This window comes from Gopherus flavomarginatus, chromosome 5 (genome assembly GCF_025201925.1).
Source record: "Gopherus flavomarginatus isolate rGopFla2 chromosome 5, rGopFla2.mat.asm, whole genome shotgun sequence".
NCBI lineage: Eukaryota > Metazoa > Chordata > Testudines > Testudinidae > Gopherus > Gopherus flavomarginatus.
In genome coordinates, this window is record NC_066621.1 from 122,151,780 (window position 1) to 122,179,538 (window position 27,759).

The 27,759-nt window shown below is 43.9% G+C and overlaps 1 protein-coding gene across 2 annotated transcripts in view; it reads left to right on the forward strand.

Moving 5' to 3' along the window:
• The window catches only part of TSHR (thyroid stimulating hormone receptor), a 232,336-nt gene that overhangs the window by 130,772 nt on the left and 73,805 nt on the right, over positions 1–27,759 (forward strand). The window contains exons 4-7 of one of the 2 annotated variants that reach the window (XM_050953256.1): positions 7,189–7,263; positions 18,625–18,699; positions 23,366–23,440; positions 26,016–26,093. In XM_050953256.1, the coding sequence (XP_050809213.1) occupies positions 7,189–7,263; positions 18,625–18,699; positions 23,366–23,440; positions 26,016–26,093 (303 nt within the window). The remainder of the gene's footprint in view (positions 1–7,188; positions 7,264–18,624; positions 18,700–23,365; positions 23,441–26,015; positions 26,094–27,759) is intronic. The other variant, XM_050953257.1, reaches the window with a different exon arrangement.

Here is a 27,759-nt window from a genome sequence, read left to right on the forward strand (position 1 = left end):
GTTTGTTTTCATAGTCTGATTAAGAGAACTTTGAAAAGTAGGGAGACTGGGCCACTGTAGAGTGACCTTAGGCCGCAAGGGGGTGCTGAGAAGGTGGCTGACCCTATTACACTAGTCATGTTCACTTTCTATTTGGTGCTGTCCAACCTACTAAAAATACAGTGCAGTCAAGTGGGAGAGGCTCAGCCATGTAAAGCATTTCAAAATCCAAGGCTCAGCAGTTGATGTATGAGACGGTGACTGAAACAAGGCTTTAACACATTTTTTCTAACTACTCATATAAAACACAGTTTGAAAAAAGCTATATGCAGATATGTTTTAATTTTTTGTCTTAACTCATGGTTTGATTTTTTATATTTTATTTTGACCATATTGTGACAGATATTTCCTTTTAAAACCTTCTTGAATTAAGTTTAAATACATTGTATTACTCATAGACTCATAGACTTTAAGGCCAGAAAGGTTCATCATGATCATCTAGTCTGACCACCTGCACATTGTAAGCCACAGAACCTCATCCGGCCATTCCTGTAAATAAACCCCTAACTTCTGGCTCAGGTTCTGACATCCTCAAATTATGATTTAAAGATTTCAAGTCACAGATACTCCACCGTTTACACTAGTCTAAACCTGCAAGTGACCCATGTCCCATGCTTCAGAAGGCAAAAAACAAAAACAAAAAAACCCTGGGTCTCTGTAATCTGACCTAGGGGAAAGATTCCTTCCCAACCCCAAATGGTGATCAGTTAACCCTGGGCATGTGGGCAAGACCTGCCAGCCAGAAACCTGGGAAAGAATTATCTGTAGTAACTTAGAGCCCTCCCCATCTAATGTCCCATCACCAACCATTGGAGATATTTTCTGCTAGTAGTTGCAGGTCGGCTACCTGCCATTGTAGGCAGTCTCATCATACCATCCCGTCCACAAACTTACCAAGCTCAGTCTTGAAACCAGTTAGGTTTTTGCCCCCTCTGCAAATGCAGAAGTTATATGTTATTGTGGGCTGTGATTGCATGTAACTTCTCTAGGGTGGAAGATGGGATGTGAATCATGGGAAGTGTTATGAATTTCAAAGGACTACACTCATCAGTGTGCCAGAGGAGAATGAACTTTTGGGACAAACAATATAAAGTGTTTTCCTGGGGAATCTCAGGGATGTGAATACAAATTCCCACCCCTGATTATGTAAAACCCAGCCCCCCCCCCAAAAAGGTGATTGTTTACTGATTGCCTGTTGTCAAAGGTTGGAGAAAAAAGGCCCAAACTGATTCGAGAAACAGTCTGATCTGCCCCCTTAGCATGCTTGTTCTGAGGTAAAGCTGTTATGAACTTTTAAGTACAGAAAAACTCCTTTGGTGGGGTTTAAAGGGCTGACTCCTACCAGAGCCCTGGTTGGAGTTGGGGGTGATCTCTGATAAGCTTATTTGCATGTGTGTAAGGTTCTTATATTGTCTTCTCTATAATACTTTCAGCTTAAGAATAAATGTTCTCACTTATAAAGAGCTGTGTGGAAACTTGTGACTGCTGGCTATTACAGAGTGAGCAAAAGTATAGACACCAGCCTGTTTAAGCAGGCTGGCTTGCTGGGAATGTCATAGTGTAAATGGGGGACTGTGAAGCCTGGGGAGAAAAAACTCTGGTCAGGAGGAAGAAAGACATGGGTCTTCACCCAAATGAGGTGATGCCTGAGAAGCCAGGAGCCTAGAGTGGTTGCTGTTGGGGACCCCTGAATGGGAATATAGGTGCAGTTGCCCTGAACTGTGATACATGCAACAAAATAAAGTGGCTTCAAACGTTACTGTTTCTAGCAACATTTTTAAGAGTAAGAAAATATTATAATACACATGCTATTTTAAAATGAACCCATTCAGTTAATAGTTAAGAGAATAATGTGATTGGAATAATTAAGTAAAAATAAATGTAAACCCCCATATTCTCTTTTTGCACATTTACAACAGTTTAGTATTTCCAGGGGTGTAGTCAGAGAAATAGGTGGAAATAACACAAATTCACCCTGGGATTTAATAATACCTATTTTTTATGGTGCACTTTTTATTCATACATCTGAAAGCATTTGCAAAGCATTACAATTACTTACAGAGGGGGAAATGGAGGTATAAAGAGAAGTGATTTGCAAGATCATCCATTAGGAAGTCAGATGCAGAAATGAGAACAAAATCCAGGACTCCATGCTTCCAATCTAGTAACCTGCCACTGGAGCACATTGCATTCTTATCATATCACCTGTGACTGTCATTGTGGGGAAAAAAGTGGAATTAAAAATTCTGTTAAATTCATGTGAGAAAGATTTATTTTCAATTTATTCAATTCAATTTATTCAATGCTGTTCTGAATGTAGGCTGTCTTTATGGTCTGTTTACTATGTAATTTAAGAGGGGTTGTTGCAGTCACAGCCCACAGGCCATATTTGTTTCCCTACCCCAGTGTTTCCCAAACTTAGGATGCCGCTTGTGTAGGGAAAGCCCCTGGTGGGCCGGGCCAGTTTGTTTCCCTGCCCTGTCCACAGGTTTGGCCGATCGCAGCTCCCACTGGCTGCGGTTCATTGCTCCAGGCCAAGTGGAATTGGGGGAAAGAACCTGAACTGGGGCTTAGTACCCTCAACAAAGTGAACTCCAGTTGCTTCTCTGGGTACGTCTACACTACAGCATAATTTCGAATTAACTTAAACCGGTTTTATTAAACAGGTATTATAAAGTCGATTTTACGCGTCCACACTAGGCACATTAATTCGGTGGTGTGCGTCCATGGTCCAAGGCCAGCATCAATTTCCAGAGCGTTGCACTGTGGGTAGCTATCCCATAGCTATCCCATAGTTCCCGCAGTCTTCCTTGACCCTTGGAATTCTGGGTTAAGACCCCAGTGCCTGATGGGGCAAGAAATCATTGTCGCGGGTGGTTCTGGGTACAGTCTCACCCCTCCCTTCCTGAAAGCAGCAGACAGCCATTTCGCGCCTTTTTTCCTGGGTGAACTGAGCAAACGCCATAGCACAGCAAGCATGGACCCTGCTCAGCTCAATAGCGCAATCGTGCACGTTGTAAACACCTCGCGCCTTCTCGTGCTGTCTATGATGAACCATGAACTGCAAACGCAGGAGAGGAGGAGGCAGCTATGGCAGCGGGGCGACGAGAGTGATGAGGACATGGACACTGATTTCTCCCTAACCCTGGGCCCCCGCGCTTTGGAGCTCCTGCTGGTAATGGGGGAGGTTCTACCCATTGAACGCTGATTTTGGGCCCGGGAAACAAGCACAGACTGGTGGGACCACATAGTTTTGCAGGTGTGGGACGATTCGCAGTGGCTGAGAAACTTTCGCATGCGTAAGAGCACCTTCTTTGAACTTTGTGACTTGATTTCCCCTGCCCTGAAAGGCCATAATACCAGGATGGGAGCAGCCCTCACAGTGGAGAAACGAGTGGCAATAGCCCTCTGGAAGCTTGCAACGCCAGACAGCTACCGGTCAGTCGGGAATCAATTTGGAGTGGGAAAATCTACTGTGGGGGCTGCTGTGATGCAAGTAGCCAAAGCAATCATTAAGCTGCTGCTATGAAAGGTTGTGACTCTGGGAAACGTGCAGGTCATAGTGGATGGCTTTGCTGCAATGGGATTCCCTAACTGTGGGGGGGCCATAGATGGAACCCATATCCCTATCTTGGCACCGGAGCACCAGGGCACCCAGTACATAACCTGCAAGGGGTACTTTTCAATGGTGCTGCAAGCACTGGTGGATCACAAGGGACGTTTCACCAACCTCCACGTGGGATGGCCAGGAAGGGTTCATGATGCTCGCGTCTTCAGAAGCACTGTTCTGTTTAAACGGCTGCAGCAAGGGACTTACTTCCCAGACCAGAAAATAACAGTTGGGGATGTTGAAATACCTGTCGTTATCATGGGGGACCCAGCCTACCCCTTGATGCCATGGCTCATGAAGCCATACACAGGCAGCCTGGACAGTGGTCAGGAGCTGTTCAACTACATGCTGAGCAAGTGCAGAATGGTGGTAGAATGTGCATTTGGCCATTTAAAGGCTTGCTGGAGAACGTTACTCACTCGCTCAGACCTCAGCGAAACCAATGTCCCCTTTGTTATTGCTGCTTGCTGTGTGCTCCACAATCTCTGTGAAAGTAAGGGGGAGACCTTTATGGCGGGGTGGGAGGCTGAGGCAAATCACCTGGCCGCTGATTACGCGCAGCCAGACACCAGGGCGATTAGAAGAGCACACCAGGAAGCGGTGTGCATCAGAGAAGCCTTGAAAACGAGTTTCATCACGGGCCAGGGAACGGTGTGACTGCTGTGTTTGTTTCCCCTTCATGAACCTCCCCCCTTTATTGACTCCTCCTGCAAGCAACCCACCCTCCCCCTTCCATTACAGCTTGCTTATTGAAATAAAGTTACTATCGTTTAAAAAGCATGTAGTCTTTATTAAAAGTCATTCCCTGTAAGCAACCCACCCTCCCCCTTCATTTAAAAAGCATGTAATTATAAAAAGAGTAAGAGAAATAACAAGGTATCCCGGGAGTGGTTTGGGAGGAGGATAGGAGGGAAGGAAAAGGCCATTAAGCACATTTCAATGTAATGACAGCCTTTTGGTTGGACTGTCCACGGGGGTGGAGTGGGCGGGTGCACAAAGCCTTCCCCCACGCGTTCTTACATGTCTGGGTGAGGAAGATATGGAACATGGTGAGTACTGAGGGTGGTTAAACATGGGCTGGAGCGGCAATCTGTGACCCCGCTGCTCCTCCTGAAGATCCACCAGACGTCGGAGGATGTCAGTTTGATCACGCAGCAGCTCCAGCGTTGCATCCTGCCACCGCTGATCTTCCTGCCTACACCTCTCATCTCGAGTGTCCCTCCTATCCTCACGTTCACTGGCATCTTTCCTGTACTTTGCTAACTCGTCCTTCCACTCCCCCAGATGAGCTCTTTCATTGCGGGTTACTGCCATGATTTCTGTGAACATTTCATCTCGTGTCCTCTTCTACCTCCGCCTTATCTGAGCTAGCCTTGGGGATGGAGTAGGGAGGCTTGAAAAATTTGCAGCTGCATGAATGGGGGAAAATAGTGATAGAATGATTATAAAAGATACATTTCACAGAACAATGGCTATACTCTTTCACAGTGAACAACACTATTCACCTTACATAGCACATGTGATTTCACTACAAGGTCGCATTTGGATTCTTTTAGCATTGAGTGCCTGTGGCTGTGGTGTAACAGTTCAACACAGACGCAGGTCCGGGCATCACAGTTCAGCTTCCATGCGGTCATGGTAAGGCATACAGCTTCTCCCCCTGTGCTGCTTCTTTTACAGGGAGCAGCAGACGCAAAACCCTAACCCTAACACTGGAATTCCTTTACCCCTCCCCCCCCACCGCATGGCTAGTATAGTGGCAGATCACTGCTAATCACCCCCCCGCCTTTCTCCTCCCCCCCCCCCACACCACGTGGCTGGTAGCAGGGAAGATTCCTGCTGGCCAAACGCTAAAAAGCTCAGCGCCATTAACCCCCCTTCTCTCCCCTCGTTTGGCTACCTGCAAGGAAGGATTTCTTTTAAGCAACAGGCAAACAGCCCAGTAGGAATGGCCATCTCTGTCCCCTTAATTAAATTCCTGAATTTCAACCAAGTTACCATGAACGATATCACTCTCCTAAGGATAACACAGCGAGATAAAGAACGGATGCTTCTTGAATGCCTGCAATCACCGGGACCATACGCAGCTAGGCTTTGTCATGCAATGATACCCGATTACTTGCTACATGCATGGCGTGGTAAAGTGTCCAACCATGTTGGACGGAACAAGGCTGCCTTGCCCAGAAACCTTCTGCAAAGGCTTTTGGAGTACCTCCAGGAGTGCTTCATAGAGATGTCCCTGGAGGATTTCCGCTCCATCCCCAGACATGTTAACAGACTTTTCCAGTAACTTTAATGCCAGCTAATGCATGCAAGCCCTCATGGCAAATCAATCATTAAAAAATGCTTGCTTTTAAACTATGTTTTATATTTACAAAGGTACACTCACCAGAGGTCGCTTCCATGGCTTCACTGTCTGGGCTAGTGGCTTGGGAGGGCTGGGAGAGTAATTCCGTCTGGGTCACAAAAAGCTCCTGGCTGTTGGGGAGAATGGAGTGCTGTGTGCTTTCAGCAAGCTCATCCTCCTCTTCCTCCTCCTCCTCTTCCCCCTCCACTGAATCCTCATCCATGGGTGAGATTATAACCCCCACCTCGGAATCCACGGACAAGGGGGGGTAGTGGTGGCGCAGCCCCCTAAAATTGTATGCAACTCAGCGTAGAAGCGGCATGTTTTTGGCCCTGATCCGGATCTCCCGTTTGCTGTTTTGGTTTTCTGGTAGGCTTGTCTGAGCTCCTTCACTTTCACTCTGCACTGCACTGAGTCCCTGGTGTGGCCTCTCTCCCTCATGGTATTGGAAATTTTTTCAAAAGTTTTTTCATTTCGTCTTTTGGAACGCAGTTCTGATAGCACTGAATCCTCTCCCCATATAGCAATAAGATCCAGTACCTCTCGTGCGGTCCATGCTGGTGCTCTTTTTCTATTCTCAGGAGACTGCATTGTTACCTGTGCTGATGAGAGCTCCACGCTGGCCAAACAGGAAATGCAATTCAAAAGTTCGCGGGGCTTTTCCTGTATACCTGGCCAGTGCATTAGAGTTCAGTTACATATCCAGAGCGGCCAGTAGTGCCCTGTGGGATACCGCCCGGAGGCCAATAACTTCGATTTGCGGCCACACTAACCCTAAATTGATATGTTAATATCGATTTTACCATTACTCCTCTCGTTTTCTAGGAGTACAGAAATCGATTTAAAGAGCCCTTTAAATCGATTTAAAGTGCATGGTAGTGTGGACGGGTACAGCGTTAAATCGATTTAACGCTGTTAAAATCGATTTAACTGCGTAGTGTGGACCAGGCCTCTGATGTTTTCTTCATGTCTTTCTCATTTAACTGTACATTGTGTGTATTTGGGTCTAATCAGAGTCAGGCACTTGTGCTTGGCATTGTACAAACATGTACGACATTCCCTTTAGGCAAAACAAACTGGAGGCTGAAGAGAATGGGAAGGAACAATAAAACAAGCATGATGAGCATTGGTCATTACTTACAACCTGTCTTTCTGTGTGACATGTTTCTTTTTCTGTTTTCCTGATGTTTAGCTATATCTCCATAGATGCTACGTTACAAAGGCTGGAGGCCCATTCCTTCTACAATTTAAGTAAAGTCACTCATATGTAAGTACAGTGGTAAAATAAGTTTACTTCCTTGACAAATGTGTGGAATAACAGACTCTTTCAATATGTTTACATTCTAATTCTCTCATATATGGTGCTAAATGTTCAACTACCACTTCTCTCTCTGTTTCTTCCTCCTCCATTCTCTACCCTCATCTTGGGATCTGGGACAAAAATCTGTCAGGGGATTGATCCTGCTTTGAGCAAGGGGTTTGGACTAGATGACCTCCTGAGGTCCCTTCCAACCCTAATATGCTATGATTCTATGATCTTCTCTGTGCCTCACAGCATTTTCCTGCTGTACTCCTTTCTCACATCCGTTGCATGGAGCTATATATTTTTATTCCTCGTTTTTGTTTGCTTGTTGTTTGCATTGCTTCACTTTATTTTTCTTTTCTGTGACCTGTACTTGTCTTTTTGTAAACATACTCACTGTGTGGTGTTTCCTGCTTCTTCTTTGAGTGCTGTCCCTGTGGGTGCTCCACTTCAGGTGATGGTGCGTCCCAGTGCCACTGACTGGAGATTTTCGGTAGCAGTGCTTGGTCAGGCCATATGTGTACAGTAGCTGTCTCGCAGCACCATTAGAGTCTTGTTTAGCACACACATGGCCCAACTCTCTTGGTTCCTTCTCCACCATCTTCGGCTGAAGATGGAGGTCAGGGCAGTGCGATAGCTTCTTCCTCTGTAGATAGAAAAAAATAGAAATTTAGTTGTTAGATAGGTTTGTTGTAGTTATTAGTTAGGATTAGTTATTAAAAAAGTTTTTCTTTCTCCAGTTTCCTGCTCCTTTTGGAACACCACCCACAAAAGTTTTCTCTGCTTCCCCGCTCCCTTGGACATGCCAGGCTCCTCTGGCTTTAAGAGATGCAGCTCCTACTGAGAAGTGATGCTGCGGTCCCAGGGGCACTCACTCTGCATGAGATGCCCGAGAGAAACACCCATACAACAGAACTGCATTCGTTGTAACATCTTGAAAGCTAGAGTCCGGCGTGACTCGGATCTCCGCCTCAAAATGATCCTCATGGAGAAATCATTCCAACCAGGGTCAGAAAAGAACCAGCAGAAGCCTTCCTTTAAGTGCTCACCGATCCAGTCTGAACCGACCAAAAGCACATTTCCATTCTCTGGATAAATTCATGGTGGTTAAGTCCATTAATGGCTATTAGCCAGGGTGGGTAAGGAATGGTGTCTCTAGCCTCTGTTTGTCAGAGGATGGAGATGGATGGCAGGAGAGAGATCACTTGATCATTGCCTGTTAGATCCACTCCCTCTGGGGCACCTGGCATTGGCCACTGTCGGTAGACAGGATACTGGGCTAGATGGACCTTTGGTCTGACCCGATACAGCCGTTCTTATGTTCTTATGTTCTTTTACGAATAGAGGAAGCAAGCATCGACCTCACAGTGGGATCCACATAAAGAAACAGTCCCCTGCAAGGTTGTTACCATTGGTGCAGACAACCTTGAGAGCCAGTACATATAACTCCCCCGATACCCAGCACCAGCCATGCCAATGAATCCAAAGCGAAGGGCAAGGAGTCGAGACATAGACAAAGCCATGTTTCCTCCATGGGTGCCAACCATGCTGGCACCTGCAATGGATACGGCACCGACCATGCAGCCACCTCTGGTGCCAACCATGACTTTAATGATGCTGCCTTGCTCAGCACCAACCTCTCGACTGGACCGACTGACAGCACCACGATGGGCCCACTGGCCCTGACAAAATCCAGCCACAAGATGGCTGTGCACCTTTCTGCCGCAACTAAACCATCAGCACCATATCCACCAGCACTGCAACAATTGCTCCATCAGAAATATATTACTGTTGTATCGGTGCCCCAATCACTTCTCAGCACCAACGGATCACCTGCAAGGAGCGTCTTACACAGCATACGTTTCCCACAGTACTGCCGATGTCCAGCAACAGTGATAATGAGGACCAGAAGGTAGGAGTCTTCTTTCCACAAATGCTCCCGCATGACTCAACACAGACTTGCTGGGGTATACTGAGACCCAAAGGCCAGCATGCACAACCACCTTACCTGTGGTATGGATAACCATGGGTGTGTCCCCACATGGCATTCCCCATGCAGTGGCCACGTGAGACCCATGGGCAGCATACAAATGCATGAACCTCATCACCAACCAGAGGTTAACTTCGGTGTCACCCTTTATCTGCAGTGGCTACAACATCGGTAGTCCCAGAGGAGATGATGGAGGATCTAGAAGAAGAAATAAATCCTGAGGATGTGTGGCCAACACACAACTCTTTTTCCCCCGATGAGGCCATCATGCCACCTTCACCTCCACCAGCAGATGTGGAGGGGAGGGATAGTTCAGTGGTTTAAACATCGGCCTGCTAAACCCAAGGTTGTGAGTTCAATCCTTGAGGGGGGCCATTTAGGGTCTGGGGGAAAAAATCTGTCTGGGGATTGATCCTACTTTGAGCAGGGGGTTGGACTAGATGATCCCCTGAGGTCCCTTCCAATCCTGATATCCTATGACTTCAAACAATTTCAGGAACTTTTTAAACATGTAGCACTTAGCCAGGACATTCACCTAGAGGAGGTCCAGGAAAATCAACCCAAGTTGCTACAAATTTTGCAATCTTCCTCATCCTCCAAAATTGCTCTGCCCATAAATGATGCAATCCTTGAACCTGCGGAAACAGAGTGGCAGATGCCAGCCATCATCCCTTCAACATGCAAATGGGCTGACAGAAAATAATATATGCCAGCCAAGGGAATGGACTTTCTTTTCTCCCATCCAAAACCAAACTCACTAGTGATCAAGGCAACGAACCAATTTATCTTTGTCAAAGAAAAGATCCTCCACCTTAATTTGCAGGTCTTTTAGAATACCAACCGGACAATTACAGGAAGCACTTTGAGTTTACGTCTGACCTTCCTGAAGATGAGAGCACAATTTAAGACTGTGCTCACTGAAGGGCAACTAGTTGCCGGGACTACTATACAGGCTTCCCTGGACGTGGCCGATACAGCAGCTCACACCACAGCTAGGACTATCGTGATGTGCAGAGCATCCTTGCTCCTGTTGGCCAGTATTCTGAAAGAGCTGCAAATGAAGGTGGAAGACCTTCCCTTTGACAAAGATAAATTGTTTTAATCAAAAAACGATAAGGTTCTCCATTACATGAAGGGCTCTCAGGCATCTCTTTGCAGAATGAGCATCTAAACACCACCCACTAAGAGAAAGTGCTACCAACCTTACCACCATGCCAGGGACACATAGTATAATCTTCCTCATTCCAGACCATATGAGTGTAGTAGGCAGAGAAATAGACCAAGTGGAATTGGGGACATTGCTCTACATTCATCTGCTGGAAGCGGCGGCCAGTACGTTCCTCAGCCCGCACTCTACATTCATCTGACCTGGACCACCCACAGGAACAGCGCTCAAAGAAGAAGAGAGGGTTACTCCCCTTGTGCAGTAATGAGGCAAAGCCGTCCCTTTTGTTGATTTTAATTCCCTGTAAGCTATGTCATCAGTCGCCCCTCCCTTCATCAGAGCAACGGCAGACAATTGTTTCATGCCTTTTTTCAGCACAGAACCAGAAGCTGCAATAGCAAAACCAGGCGAGGCGGTGATGGCAGCACGGTGACAAGTAATGAGGACATAGACATGGACATAGACTTCTCACAAAGTACGAGCCGGGCAGTGTGCCCCGGCAATGTGCATATCATGCTGATGAGCTCTGCATGAGCTCTGCATGGTCACCTGTGCTGATCAGCTCATCACGATGGCCAAACAGGAAATGAAATTCAAAAGTTCGTGGGCCTTTTCCTGTCTACCTGGCCAGTGCATCTGAGTTGAGAGCGCTGTCCAGAGCTGTCACAATGGAGCACTCTGGGATAGCTCCTGGAGGCCAATACCATCAAATTGCATCCACACTACCCCAAATTCAACCTGGCAAGACCGATTTCAGCGCTACTATTCATCAGAGGTGGAGTAAAGAAATCAATTTAAAGAGCCGGGTCCAGGCTTAAATAGAGGTAACGCTGCTAAATTCGACCTAAGGTCGTAGTGTAGACCAGGCCTTAGTGAAACCTAATTATTGAATAAAGCATACATTTTTGGGTATCATTTGTCCTATTCTTTGCAGTTTGCCCTGAATAAGTATTCTCAGTGTAGCCGCTACAGCACCACGGTCACACATTTCTTATTTTTCTTTCACAAGTTAGGTAAGATCCTGTGTTATCCTTGCAAGCATGAATAACTGTTAATTATAAGCTCTTATATCAGAGGGGTAGCCGTGTTAGTCTGCATCTGTAAAAGCAGCAAAGAGTTCTGGGGCACCTTGTAGACTAACAAACGTATTGGTGCATGAGCTTTCGTGGGTGAATACCCACTTTGTTGGATGCATGCATACCGACGAAGTGGGTATTCACCCACGAAAGCTCATGCTCCAAGCTCTTATAGCTCTTTTCACCCCTAGATCTCAAAGCACTTTACAAAAGCAGTTAGTATCATTATCCACTTTTTCAGAGCTAGTTGAGTATTTTTCAGGTAATGGTGCTTTTTGTTGAAAAATTCATATATGTCAAAGCTGAAAATTTTTGCAGAAACGTATTGGTTTTGAGAGGAAGATTTCCCAGGTCCAGGATGAAATTTCTTGTCAAAATGACAGAGTGAGACTTGCTCCAGAATAGGCAATAGCCCTGTGGTTAGTGAACTCATCTAAAATGTGGGAGACACAGATTTGAATATCTGCTCTGAATCAGGCAGAGTTGGGACTTGAAGCTTGGTCTCCCACATCCCGGGCGAATTCATTAAACACCTGGCTATGGAGTCTCTCTCTCTCTCTCTCTGATCCAATGAATATTTAATTATTTACACAAAATGCAACATCCTCAAGCAGGAGAGATTGTGTGAGGGCTTGGCACTATAGCCTGGAGGTTAGGGCACTTGGGTGTGATGTGGGTGGCTTAGGTTTAGGTCTCTGTAGTTAACCAGGTGAGTGCCCTAACCACTGGGCTATTAGCTGTTCTGTGGTGGATATCTCATATTTTTAAATGAAAATCTTTAAAAGGTCTCATTTTTGTTCAGATGCAGAACAAAAACAAATTTCAAACCTCAGTTTCTTTCAAAAATGAAATTCTTGTTTTGCCACCAGCAGTACCCATTTTACAGATGGGCAGACTGAGGCACGGGGCAGGGATGTGACATCAAGGTCACCCACAAGCCAGTGGCAGAGCTGAGAATAGAATTCAGGTCTCCAGTTTAGTGCAGTATCCCCTGAGTCACTCTGCCAAAATAGTGGTACAGCTTCCTTAAAAGGTTTTGCTATCTTCAGTTAATATAAAATTCATCCCCCTGCAGACAGCATCTCAAGGCCTTTGTTTTTCTGTCTTCCACACTCCCATTCCGTAGTTGTTAGTTTTTTCTTAATACTAATGCACTTTAATAACAATGTTTACAGGCAGAATATTTTCTAAGCTGTGAATAGAGCTGTCAGCACCAGTCACTACAGATAGAAGTTATCCACTTGATTGAATTGTGGTTAGCAGATAAGATCTTGTTGCACCATCTTGCCCACCTTCATCTCCTTGGCCATGGCAAGACTTTTCCATACAGTGTATAATTTTCCAGTGCTTTGTCTAGTCCCATTTTACATGACTCAGTGGGATTTCCATTGTTTCCCTGAGGTGAGTGTAGCTGAGAGGAAGCTTGAAGGAGAAATTGAGGGTTTTCATTACTGCTGCTGTCAAGTCACTGCCACTCCTGGGCATGACTGTTCTTTATTGGCTTCTATGAAGTAGCAAATAGGAAGAAGATTCCTTTTTGAATTTTGATTTCTGACACAAAGATAATTTAACTCTCCTCAATATAAGCCCTTGAATGTAAATAGCTCTCCCATAGAATGTAGATCACATACACAATATTTGTTTAACAATGAATGTTCTAAGTTTTTAGTCTGGGTTAAGGTGTCAGCTGCATCTACTGCAGGGAGAAAAGCATGGTCAGAGAACAAGACTAGGAACCATGAGTACCAGAGTCACCTGTGGCAACAATTAATCATGTAGCCTTGGGAAAGTCAAGTATACCATGCCTCAGTTTCCCATTTGTAAAATGGAAGGACATCTTTCTGTTAATGTCACTAAAAAGGGCTTTCTAGTGCTGAAGAGTGTACTTAGCATAGTGTTTTTAGACAGTTAAGAGCTAAGGAATACAAATATAATTTAATCACAGAATTTTGGAAAGTACTAACATGCAAGACAGCTGGAGAATTAGGCACCTTCATGTGATCTAATGGAAGGCTGTTTATAAATGTGATTGTTTTCCTGAATTCCCTCCAGAAGTCCTCAGATTTGTTAATGCTAGTTACAGCTGTTGTTTTTTGTTTAATTACTCTCCGAAGTGCAAGATTAGTCAAGGTATAAGTGCATCCTTTGTGCTATGCGTTTATTTTATGTTCTGCCTTTATATAATGTTCTTTAAGTATTAGTGCTAAAATAACATTGGATGGTGTTTATCATAGTATATTTAAAAGTTGTTGAAGTTACTGTAACATCTTGAAAAGGAGCCATTTCATAGAAGACTGTCCAGTTTTTATGTACATGATCTCTCTACTCTTTAAACTACAGTAGAACCTCAGAGTTATGGACATCATGGGAATGGAGGTTGTCCATAAGGTGGTGGTAAAAAACAGTGCATCCCCTTCCCAGCCAGAGATGAGGGGTAAAAGACGGGGAGGAGGGAAGGGGTGAAAGCAGTGCAGACCCCAGCACTGCTCCTGCTCTGCTGGCTCCAGCTGTCTTGAGCTAGCAGCCCCAGCATCTTGCTGTAAGTGGCTGCCCCGCATGTGGGGGTGCAGGAGTTGGGACAGGCAATCCAGATGTGCCTATCTTTAAGATGCAATACAGGCACAGTACAATATTTGCTTTTTTGTTTACATCTTCCAGTTTATTTCTCCCCTTTCTCCCTGTCCCTCCTCAAGGACTTCTCTGATGAAGAGCTTCTGGTCCAAGAGGTTCAATCTCTCCTTCATGTGGAAGCCATAGAGGAGGTTCCACAGAATCTGAGGGAAGTGCTTCTATTCCCATTATTTCCTCAGAGCTATTTTAGACCTATATCAGCTCAACAACTATCTCAAAAAGATAAATTTTTGCATAGTCACCCTGGCGTCCATTATTCCCTCACTGGATCCTGGAGACTTCTCATGTTGCCCTGGATTTAAGAGCCTCCTGCTTTCATATGTTGATATACCAAGGTCACAGAATGTGTATCAGGTTCATAGTGAAGTACCAGTTCACAGTGCTTCTGTTTGGCCTGTCTGCAGTTCATCGGGTGTTCACAAAAAGGTATGGCCCTGATGCCAGCATTCCTGAAGAGACTAGGAATGCAGGTCTACCCTTACCTGGATGGTTAGTCAAGGGCTGGTCTAAAGCTCAGATTATATCCAATGTTCAGTTCATTCAGTCAACTTTCAAAGCTCTAGGCCTACTGTTCAATACAGACAAGTCTACCATTTGTCATGTACAGAGGATAGAGTTTATAAGGCTGTGTTGGACTGTCCAGGCCAGAGCATTCCTTTCAGAGTCAACATTCTGGTCTGTTCAATCTCTCATGACAGACTTCAAGATTCATGCAATCACAACAGCCTGAAGCTCCTGGGCCACATGACCATGTGCACATATGTAGTACAGCACATGAGGCTGCATCTCAGGCCCCTCCTGACATAGCTGGCCTCAGTGTACGCACCAAGCCAGCATCATCTGGACACTGTGCTCATGGTACCTTCATGGATTCTAATTTCAGTGAGTTGCCAAATGCATTTTCCAGCAGTGGGGGATTCCACAAATAGACCTATTTGCAAACAAGTCCAGCAGAAAATGTCACCAGTTCTGCTCCCTGGAATACCACAGTCCAGGCTACATCACAGATGCCTTCCTGCTACCCTGGACAGCAAAGTTTTACTTTGCTTTTTCCCCCAATCCCACTTTTTCACAGAATGTTACTAAAGATCATACTGGATCACACCTGGGCTATATTAATAGCCCCAGCATTTCCCCGCCAACATTGGTTCTCCACTCTACTGGATCTCTCATTAGCTACTCCAGTCTCATTCCCATTGCATCTGAATTTGGTATCCCCAAACTACGTCATCTGCTCCACCCAAACGTGCAGTTCCTTCATCTAATAGTCTAGAAGCTCAAAGGCTAAATCTCAGAGAGCAAGCTTGCTCAGAGTAAGTTCACCAGATCTTACTAAGAAGCAGAAAGCTCTTCACGAGGGCTGCCTACCTGTCAAAACAGAAGCAGTTCTATGTCTGGGTTTGTCAGATTGGAGTCTTGGCAATGAACTCGTCCATCCAGTATATACTAGACTATCTGCTGCACCTGAGACAAGGCTTAGCAGTTTCCTTATCAAGGTTCACCTGGTAGCAATATGAGCTTTCCCCCCTTTTGTGGATATGTTTTTTCTAGTGATAAGACAATCAGATTCTTTTAGAGCCTGGAAAGGTGTAGGCCCTGTGGGGTTCCAAAGCTTGGGCTGCAGCCTGAGCCCAAACATCTAAATCAGAGTTAAATAGTCCTTCAGCCTGAGCCCAAGTCAGCTGGCATGGGTCAGTTGTGGGTTTTTAATTGCAATATGGACATACCCTGGGGGTCGGCTGGGCCCTTTATAGCAGCACCACCAGCAATGGCAGCAGAGGGAGTTCATGCTACTGTAATGGGTACCTGTAGAGAGGTTAGCCGGGGCTTGTGTCTCTCCAGGGTGGCGGGGAACCACATTGCCTCACTACACACTGTTGATGTATTGGGGAATTAGTTTGGCTGCGGGAGTCTCCCCTGGGGGCCCTTGTGGAGGCAGAAATAAGTACAGTTATGCCGGGGCCCTAGGTCAGGGCGGGGCAACAATGAGTCAGGCGCTCAGGCGCTCGGGCAGGGACTGAGCAATATCAGTACAACAGCAGTAATAAGCCCGAGCCCTTGGTCAGGGTGGGGCAAAAATGACTCAGGCCCTCAGATCTAGTGATAAATAACACAGAGTTTCTCTCCTGTGATTACCCAAATCAATCAATTGACCATTTCCTGAAACTAGGTTCTTAATTAGTAAGGAAATGTACATCTTGTGTATGTGCTTTAAAGATTGTCACAGAGTTAGTGTGTGTCCTTGTTTTGTAACAGATTACAATCATGGTTGTTGTAAAAGAGCTTTAAAACTGAACAAGTTACAGTTAACTAAAATTTTAGAACACTGTACATGTATCTATCATGGTGTCTAGCTTCAAGTTCTAGGTGCATAAAAACATAAAACAGACCAAGTGTACAAGCTTCTTGAACTGCAGTCAGCTGTACAGTCTGTCATAAATGTCAGATATTTAGGAAAAAGAACGAGGAGTACTTTTGGCACCTTAGAGACTAATACATTTATTTGAGCTTAAGCTTTCATGGGCTAAAACCCACTTCATTGGATGCATGCAGTGGAAAATACAGTAGGAAGATATATATACACAGAGAACATGAAAAAATGGGTGTTGCCATACCAACTATAACATGAGTAATCAATTAAGATGGGCTATTATCAGCAGGAGGAAAAAAACTTTTGCAGTGATAATCAGGATGACCCATTTCCCACAGCTGACAAGAAAGTGTGAGTAACAGTGGGGGAAAAAATTAGCATGAGAAAATAGTTTTTACGTTGTGTAATGACCCATCCACTCCCAGTCTTTATTCAAGCCTAATTTAATGGTGTCCAGTTTGCAAATTAATTTCAATTCTTCAGTTTCTCGTTGGAGTCTGTTTGAGTTTTTTTAGGAGTGTTAGATACTGGATCTAATATAATTTGTGGGGAACTAGGTTAAAGAGGGTGGGCTACTATAGATCCATTGAGAAGACGACCTTGGTGAATTGGTATGTAAGTGACTGAATTGTCTTATGCTTTATTTTTGGATCCCCACCTCTCTCATCTAATGTGTTAATAACCAGTTAGCACAAGTGAGGCCCTATTCTGGAGGACTCTTAGTCAAAACTTTAAACAAAGATATCTTCCCAAGATACTGATTAGGTATAAGTTTTATTTTCTGTTGTAGCTATGTGATTTGATTCTGAAAATTTGACATATTTTAAATCAAGATTGGATGTTTTTCTAAAAGATATGCTCTAGGAAATATTTCAGGGGAAGTTTTGTGGCCTGTTATACAGGAGATTAGATTAGGTGATCACAATGGTCCCTTCTGGCCTTGCAATCTATATCAGTGAATGGCTATATCAATCAATTTCCTAGTCTGTTTGCCAAATCATAGTCCAATACTATTTTTGTCTTATATCCTACACACTTAGTTGCTGTTGTTAGGATATTTAATAAAACTCTAAGACTAAATTCAACTCAAGTCCTTTTCTTTAGTTAATCAATCAAAATTAAAAGAGCCCTGAGAAAGGTGGAACAGGTAATCAGTTAAGCAGTTGCTTAACTAATTGTATTTTATACCCTATCTTTCTTACATTATGATGTAGGTAGTAACAGCATGAGAGATTATGAGGCTTAATTTTTGTAAAGCGCTTTGAATATGAAAACATATGCTACATTGTTTTTTGTAGTAGTATTTATTTGCAGTTTACTGGGAGTAAACTACAATATGAAGGTTTAAGTAACTTTGCAGGATACCACAGCATGTCACAGACAGAACCAAAAATAGAATGATCGTGTCCAAACTTCCAGTCCTGCCCAAGTGGAGATGCTTCCTCCTGCATACTTATTAACTCACAAATTTTACGTTTTCTGTAGATTATTTTTTATTATTATATTTACTAAATTTAAATGAGAAGGTGAAAACTAATTGAGAGTGTTAACAGAATAAACTTTGACACTCACAGGCCCCTAAAATGGCCCCACATGAAATGAAATCCTATTTTATAATCTTTGTTTTCTCTTTTTTTCTCTATATCCAAAACTAAAAATTTCAGTCCATTACCCAACCCTCCAACACATGCAAACCTCCTCCCAAGCTGCCTTTGATTTTGAACATTACTTGCATTCAACCTTAAACACATTTCAATAGCTTTATTGACTTTTCCTGATAAAATCAGTGTGTGCATACAAACAAGCCAAAGCCCTGTGCTTTCTCCTCATTACTTAAGCTTATTAGTGTCCAAAACCAAATCTGTCCAGATGATGATGCTGTAATGTAACAGTGCACACCAAACATGCTCACCTCTATTGAGTGATGTCAGTTTGTTGTATTACTGGGATCCAGTCCAGTGCAAGAGCTGAGCACAGGAGTTATGTTTCTCTGAAAGTTCACTTTAGTGATATTCTGTTTTGTTTATTTTAAATTTAAAATATGAACATAATTTTTTTGCTAATATGCTAATTTGTATCTGTTTTTTAACAGAGAAGTTCGCAATGCTAGAAGTCTACATTACATAGATCCAGATGCCTTTAAAATCCTCCCACTGTTAAAATACCTGTAAGTATTGGGCACTTAATTTTCAGAGATTATTCTCTGTGTAGATGTTGTCCTACTACAGTGTAACAATTTCTTTTTCCCTTCAGAGCTAGATGGAAAATTTATTCCTTTTTCTTTTAATGTAAGCATTGAACTAAACTGAGGCCAGTTATAAGCTGGGCAAGCAAGAAAAGAGCTGCAAGCTGTTTTATCAGGGAGTCCCAGGAATGCCTTATGTCCTTTTGGTCCTGTTTCTGAAGTAGGAGGTTGGGTCAGGCTAGAATTAGGCCAAGACTCTGGATCTCATTAGCCTCAAAAGCCCAGCCGTCATCCCAGAATCTGGATAGCTAATTCTTTGGTACATTATTCATTACAATAAATGTATTCATTTTTCATATTTACTTTTTTCATTATGGTAGTTACACCAGAATAAACTTGGACTGCTCTTGCTGAAAGGGGTAGATACCCACACTTAATCAGGACCTCTATTTGACATCTCATCCAGAAACCTATAGGGGTAGGGGGGAAGGTATTTGCAAAAGTGTTTTAAAGGTGTCACGAAGGAGGGGTAGGGAATTTAGTTTGGACTTTTTATTCCTTTTATTTGCTGCTTGTTCTATACTTTCAGTAATATCAATGAAGTCAAATGTAGCACCACAATTATTGGATATGAATTACTGAGTGAAATTTTGTGCGCTGTGTTATGTAGATTATTAAAATGGTCCCTTCTAGGAATTGTGACAGAATGGTAAAGGCCCTTTTCCTCTCATGAGCTGAAAAGGGGTTACCTCAGGTCAGCTAAGGACATGTGCATGGGCATGGACTTTCCAAAGTGTCAGGGGGTGCTTGACCAATGGCTCTTCCCCAGGCCTCGCCCCCACTCCACCCCTTTCTCCAAGGCCCCATCTACATGCCTTCCCGTCCCACCTCTTCCTGCTCCTACTCCACTCATGCCCCGCCTCTTCCTGCCCAGTTCCATCGCCTTCCACCACAACCTTGCTCCTCCCTCCCCAGCCTCCTACATGCCGCAACACAGCTGATTGCAGCATGTGGAAGGCATGGGGAGAGGAGGGGAACTGCTGATTCATGGGACCTGCCAGTGGGTGGGAGACACTGCGGGGTGGGGGATAGCTGATAAGGGGGCTGCTGGTGGGTGCTCAGCACCCACCATTTTTGCCCCGTGGGTGCTCCAGCCTTGGAGCACCCACAGCGTCGGCACCTATGTGTGAATCCAATTAAGGGCTGCCTGTGACCTTTAAAAACACCTCTTCTGGTGAGGGAGATGGAGGAAGAGAGAAGAGACAAGCTGCAGCAGGAAAAAGGTATCTCCTGGGTAGAAGGCTGCTCTCCTTCCTATAGGGGAAGCAATCAAGCCAAGTGCCTGTTTGGGGAAGGACTGGCACCGTGGAGGCAGCATAACAAGGCAACCCTCTCGAGAAGTTTTATGAATCTGTGTTATGAATTTGTTTCTTTGTTTGGCTGAAGAGTACTTCTTGGGCCTACCCTGAGGCCCACCTTGTAAAATATTTAAAAATAAAACTTGAGTGAGGAATAAAAACTATCCAGAGTGAGACTGACTTATGCCAGGCTCCCCCCACTATCACAGGGGGAAATGCTGAACCTGGTGAAGCAAAGGAAGTGTGTTGCCACAAAATCTGTAGGAAAGATTGAGAAGAGCGATACTGTAAAAAAGACTGCTGCTTACTAAGCACCCCCTGCTGGCCAGGGGTACCTCTCTAAGTTCTTCACCTCTGATTTTTACTTTCTTCAGGGCTGTTTAAGAACTCACAGAGGTTTTCTTTTGTTAACACTACCCCTTCTGGCACCAGTTTAATGCCAGCATCAGTTTACAAGAACCCAGAGTCCCAAATGGAAGTCCAACAACACAAAGAAAGTCCATACTTAACTCTGGCATTTTCTTTCACTCTCAGGTCTCTTCTTCCATTCCTGTCTGATCTCCCAGCTCTTCCTCACTGAGGCTCTGATATCCAGTCCCAAACACAGTCAGGTTTCCTACTCCCTAGGGGCTTCCTGTTTACTGGGCTTTATCCTCCAAACTCCCTGGTGTAATGATCCTACAGGAGTCATCTTCTTTTCTCCTGCTAGAGCCCATCAGCATGACTTGGGATCCCCCTTTATTGCAGCCACCTTCCATTTTTTATAGAGAATTGCCTGATTCCCCTCAGAACTCATTCTGTAATCAGCAGGGTTGACTTGGCCCTAGTCTCTCCAGCCCACTGTTACAGATATAATACAGATACAACAGAAATATGTACAGTTTTTACTTTAATTATATATATGTTTACATATAATAATGCACATTAACTACAGCTGACAAGTTCATCATTAGGCCCCAATTTGCTGTAAGTTCTATGTCAGAAATAGGTCTGGAGTTCTCCATTTGTCCATAGAGTCTTCAAAAAAAATAAAAAATTAAAATAAAAAAGAAGCAGGGTAGATCTTTGATCTTGAGCCGAAGCTTGGGGACAAAGGAAGGCAGGGACCATGAATTTCCAGCCTTTGTTTATATACCATAAAGCTATAAAAATGGACACAAATACAATTTTGTCTCCATTGCAGATCATCTTTAAGCTCAGAGTAGTGTTTTCTTGTAGTTATTTTCTCTCTCAAAGGGATCAGTGCTAAAGTAAATAACTGCATTTCTGTAAAGTTGGGGCAGACCTTGAAGACTAGATCTGTTTCCTTCATAGCAGAACTTGAACAACAAATCTTAGCCACAATGAATGGCAGACTTCTTATTGTCTCCAGTTTATTATCTGGAGCAGTTTACATAATTCAGGCAAAGAAAACATATAGGACATATTTTTCCTTCCATAGGCTGGGTAACGGGAGAGTGTGCGCAGTTTAAAGATCACACAGTTTATGTAATTCAAAGATTCTTTCCTAGGGCCTCCTTGGATAATGAAAGGCTGCCTTGTTGTTTCATTCTTTGTAGTGCCTACAGTGGGTTCGGTGATCTTCAAACATAGTGAGCCCTTCAGAGCTCTCACTCTCAGAAGACAAATGGCAAATAATAGGAGGGAGAAGTTAAAAAAAAACATCAAAAATAAATACTAACTACTCATTAAGGATGTTACCTGGTGACACCAAGTGACATTAACTAAAGACATGGGGAAGCTTTGAAACAAAGCATTTTGAGGGGGAATGAATACAAACCTCTGTTGCTTGCTGTCTCCCACCTTCACTCACTTTCACCGGGCAGTTGGAGTGCGGGAAGGGTGCAGGTTCTGGGCTGGGGGTGAGGCTGAGGGATCTGGAGTGTGGGAGGGGGCTTTGGGCTGGGACAGGGGGTTGGTGTGCAGGAGGGGCTGTGGAGTGCAGGCTCTGGGAGGGAGTTTGAGTGTGGGAGAGGGCTCAGGGCTGGGGCAGAGGGTTGGGCTGTGGGAGGGGGGGAGGGGTACAGACTCCGTCTGGGCGGAACTTACCTTGGGCAGCTCCTGGAAGTGGCCAGCATTTCCAGCTTCTAGGCTCAAGAATGGTCAGGGGGCTCCAATGGGAGCTGCAGAGTCAGCTCTAGGGGCAGGGTGTGGGGTAGTACGTGAAAACCCCCTGGCTGCCTCTGCGTCTAGGCGCCAGACGTGCCAGCTGCTTCTGGGACCTGCGCAGATCCAGGGCAGGTAGGGAGCCTGCCTTAGCGCTGCTGACTAGATTATTAAAATCTCCTGGATTGCCTTTAATAGTCACCAGGAGATTGAGGACGATTCCAGGAGACTCCCAGACAATCTGGAAGGGTTGTCAACCCTAGTTCTGAGACTTCTCTTATTTACTCTGGGGGCTGGTCCTGGCCCCCAGCAAGGACCAAAATACCAGGAGGTGCAAATGGGACCAACAGTCAAATTTATTCTGCCTTTTTCTTGCACTGACTACATGTCAGCAGGAACAGAGATTTGGGCCCTCTGTTCTTCATCTCCAAGAGCCCTATCTCTCTTCATCTCTTTTTGAATGTTGACCCATCTTTTTGCTTTCAGAACACACACACACTTTCTCTCCGTTCTGTGTGTCTGTGCCCCTGTCATACTGTCCCAAAAGCTTGAAGCTCCTACTCTCTGACCCTTTTCTCTACACCTTTTTTCTTTCCGTCCTCACAAGCTCACTCCCTCTGTTTGCTCCAAATCTCCACCTTGCCTTTCCTCTTAAAGACTTTCTAACTTTCTCAATATCTTCCTGACATTGACAGTCTTACTGCTATATTAGAGCTTAATCATGGAGTCAATGGTAACACTCTTATTGACTTCAGTGGGAGTAGGTTTGTGCCCTTAGCACCCCAACTCTACCCAGTTGATAAAAGTGCTTCTTGACACTCCCATGGAGAATTGGAAGAAGATGGCATGGAACTTTTTTATTGCTGATGCTGCCAAATAAAGGAAAGGAGCTACTTAGTAAGTGGCTTAGTTCAAACCTGTGTAATCTCAAAGTCTTGGTAGTTAGAGGTGGAAAAGACTTTGCAGATTATCTCCCTAAAACCCCACACTGATTTATGATGTGTTCTTCATAGCCCTGAATTTGGGTACAAATAGTTCATAGGTGAGTTGACAATCAGTGGAGAGTATAAAATAACCAAGTTCCATCCAGCTCTGTGTAATGGTCTGAACCTACAGCATCCTTTTTGGGTAGTGATTCATTAAATTTAATTCTTTCTCTTTTTCTATTTTGTCCTCTGTTTTAGTGGAATTTTCAACACTGGAATTATGATATTTCCTGACCTCACCAAAATCTATTCAGCTGATGTGAACTTTTTACTGTAAGTATTTGCCCTGCAGATCTGGTTAGAACAGTGCAACAGTCAAGTCCCAAACAATTCTGCAGTGGAGACTCCCACTTTAGAGAGAGGTGTCAAATAATTACCTGAAAGAAGTATCCTAGCAATCCAGCAAGAACAGTCTCCCTCCATTTTTATCTCTGTTCTTCTGGTCCAGAGCCCACAAAATGCAAGAGCTGGAGATATGGAAAACACGAAGGGAAAATGTTAACTGAATACATGCAAACCGCTAAATAAATAAATAAAAATAGCAGCTTGGCCTCAGTTCACATTCTGAGTGAAATTTTTAGTGCAAGTTTATTTTATGTAGCCTCGTTGCTCCACATTCACATTCTAATTTAGAAAAAGTACAAGATGTTTTTAAAAAGCAAACAAAGAAAGCTAGGAGAAAGGGTAATGGAACTTGTAAGTTCCTTGTTCTGAAGAAGTTTGGTTTCATGTCTTCTAATGGCAGCAGTCCTTAACTCAGGTTTTTCTGGTGGCAGGTGTCCTAAACCAAGGTCTGCTGTCTTTTCTGGAATTATTCCTCTTACTAAGCTAAGGTGCTATTGGTTGTAGCCAGCATTCTGGGATGCTTTATTTGAAAGTAAAGGTCCACTTTGAGAAGTGACTTTTAAAAGTGATGCCATGGATCCCATGTATATAATTCTCAGAGACTCTGGATAAAATTTGCTCAGGTTGGAAGTAAAAAGATGTTTTTTCCGTCTGACGACCCTACATATTCAACTGAGCATATTCTTTCTGGTTCATGCATCACTACCATCAAGAAAAATTGTATTTGGAACTTAATAAACAATTTTGTAGATGATGAACCAGATGGAATTGAATCCAGCTCACTCTTCTGTACCTATGTTGGTTCTGCAGGTCTAGCAGGAATTTATTAAAATAAATGTGTAATGTTTTTTTAAAGTAGGCAGATTCAGCAAGAACACACAGGGTTCATCTTCTCTAAAAAATTGCCAATTGTACCATAACTCAATATTATAGTCTTGCTAAATGAAACAATTGATGTTAAATATAATTTATTCTCTGTGAAGAGAAGACAATAAGGAGTACATTTGTTGAGTAAAAGATGTCACTATTACTTAGTCAGTTTTCTGATTCTAATAGCACTTAATTGACACTATATAAAGAACAGAAACATTTTACTGGATGTGTTCCGGAGTCACAATTTTAAAGATTCATAATTGTAAAGGACTGAAAATCTTTTCTTCAAACTTGGCTTGAACCTTAGATCTTGGAAAGGTCTAAAATTGAGCTAAGTTTGCAGTTTTTACTGTTAGCCATTTCTGAGTCACAGATTTTCTGATTGAGACCTCTCTGTGGGTAAAACATATTTTAGATCCATGCTGGTATAACGCAAAACCAGCTGAACCAATTTTAAACAAGTTATTAAGAGGGAGAATCACTTTTGGGGCTGGGATCAGTCATGGAAAATTTCAGCCCCAAAATATTGTGTGAGAAAATTATTACCAATGGAAAAGGTTTGGAATGAAGATGGTAGTGATAAAAGTTGAATTTTAGCATCTTGTATCATGTATTTATACCTCAAGGGGTAATGAAACAGATCCTGCCACATACAGTGAAATGGACATACCAGGGTTTCTCAGCCTATGGGGAATGACTGTCAAGTGGGCCATAAGGAGATGTCTATTGGAGCATACCATCCACCAGCTGAAGAAAATCAAAACCTGCAGAATCTTGCGGTAGCTAGAACCCAGTGGGAGCCATGGAAAAGTAGAGAAGGAACAAGTAGCTCCCTTACTTCTCCCCCATCGTATCATCACCCTGTTCGCTCCTGCCTTCAAACCCAGTCATGGTGAAACTATATCCTTTCCCTCATCCTTCCTCCCCTCCCTGCCCCAACAGCACTTAGCTCTGAGACAGGAATGCTGTGGAGGTGGTAGTTGCAAAGGTTTTGGGGATGTGGTGGGCTGTGGGACAATTACTGGGCCATTAAGTTGGGATGTACCATTGGGCTAGATGACTAGAGGTCCTTTCCAGCTGCCAGGATTGTGTGCAATTCAGGGTTAACTGTTCATCCTTTCCTTTGTACTACGTGTAGTTCAGACGCATAGGAAGACAGTCTTTATCTTGAACAGCTTAGTCTATTTGTGATCTTTTCTTTCATGGTATTCTTCACAAATATTAGAACCTTATCTTTAACTTTACTTGGGATAAATTAGTTATCATTGTGGTGATTGTTGTTATTTACTTATCTGCTAATTCCCTAGCTTGTGAAAGGAGCAATCTATCTGTGCTGTTATTCAAAAGAACCACACAGGCTGAGCACACATTAGCCAATAATATAAAACCCATCTATTTTATGCAAGCAAGTAATGGTACAGGCATTCTGGATACCTACACTTTTTAGGTGGCTGAAGCATTTTAGTCTTCCAGCACATCTGGAACATATAACTTGTGGAACTGTACCCTATTTTTTGCATTTTATTGTGCTGTATGTCAGAGAATCATTAACAATGGAAGATTCAAACTATGTCTGTTCTGTTATGCAGATGTTTTATTGCAGTGTTAAGCCTTTTGTCTTCTTTTGCAGTGAAATTGCAGATAATCCTTATGTGACTTCAGTGCCTGCAAATGCGTTCCGTGGGCTATGTAATGAATCCCTTACACTGTAAGTCCTACCAGTTTAACTCACATGACTGTTATATTCCCTGTGTCTCGGAAGCAAATCACTGTGACTTGTGAAATAACCATTCAGTCCTAATCTATAGTGGTTTGTAAAAGAGACACCAGAGACAAATGGTATTCATAGTCTTATTTACATAGTTTTCTTCTTTGCTGCAGTGACTTGGATCAGTGCTCCTATCTTCTTTCTAAATTGACCCTGTCAAAGTATTTTAATAGCAGAAATAACAAGAAGAAAGTGATTAAACAGACAGTGGGCAAGAGCAGTTATGCAATGTATGAGTTGTAAAAAGGAGCACAGAGGGAAATGGTTTGCAGTATTGCTTCTGTATAGTTGCAACACAGGTACAGTCAAGGTATGTGAAACATTTGAGGCTAGGAGTATGATTTCCTGCTAGTGAGCACATATTTGCATTAGCTGTCATTGAGCTAGCATGCTAAAAATAGTGTAGCCAAGGTAGCAAGGGCAGCTGCAAGCAGTGGCACTGGCTAGATATGCCAAGTACAAACCTTCCTGAACCCGTTGGGTATGTACTCAGCAAGGGTAGCCCATTCACTGCTTGCTGCTGTCCATGCTAGCCTGGCTATACTATTATTTTTAATGTGCTAGCTCGATGAGAGCTAATGCAAATATGCCTGCAAGAGCTGGGAATCACATCATTAACTGCAAGTGTAGACGTAGTCCACTAGTACACTTTGCTACAACATAGGCTGAACTCAACTGTCCCTGTTATGCACCATGAGTACAATTAGTTTGAAAACTGGTTGATAGGAATCCTGGACAGGAGTTTGGGACAAGCCATATTTGGGTGTCAAATATGGTTCATTTTTGTAGTACAGACATCGTCTGAGCCACAGAGAAGAGCACAGGGTGTTCTTCAAGTAGTTGAAGCTGTGTATTCTACTTAGGTGTCTGCACATCCAGCCCATGAGAGCCAGAGAATTTACCTAGCAGTACCCTGGGGGGTGGTGCTCATGCCTCATGGCCGTAGCCCCTCCCCTGGCTATAGGACGCAGCAACTTCCTATCCCTCCTCAGTATCCTCAGTAGCCCCTCCCATGGCTAGAGTCGGAGCTCTATGTAGTTTTCAGTCTCACAATCCTCTATTCAGCTACCTTTTTTCTAGTTGAATATAGTTTATTGGTTCACAAAAAGGACTCAAGTGGTGAGGGCTCTTTGTCTGAAGCAGCACCTTCTTGAACAGGCCATGCAGCCTGCTCAGGCACTGAGACCTTCTTCAGATCAGAGGTCACCCTCGGGTTCGGAGAGTGCTGCCACTTCACATCTTGGAGCTAGTGCATTTCTAAAGAGATGAAGGAGTTGTTCCCAGTTGAGTTTGCTGAGGAAAAGGTTGCATAAGACCAACCAAGGCCACTCCAGGTCCTGTGAGGATTTGTCTTCCTCCTCCAGAAGGAAAGTGCATCAGCCCGTGGTGAATGCCAGTATGCAGGACGGAGCAGGTCCTGTCATATGCTCCCCAGCACTGCACAAGGAAGTGAGAGACACTGTGCTGTTGACCCCTGTTCCAGCCCTAGGGCATCCATTGTGTCCAGTACTGAGAAGAGCGATGCTACCTCCTCTGCCTTTCCATCCCAACCTCTTCCTTGGTCCAGAACTTTGCCGGGGATTTGTCTTTTATAGCCCTGTTGGCT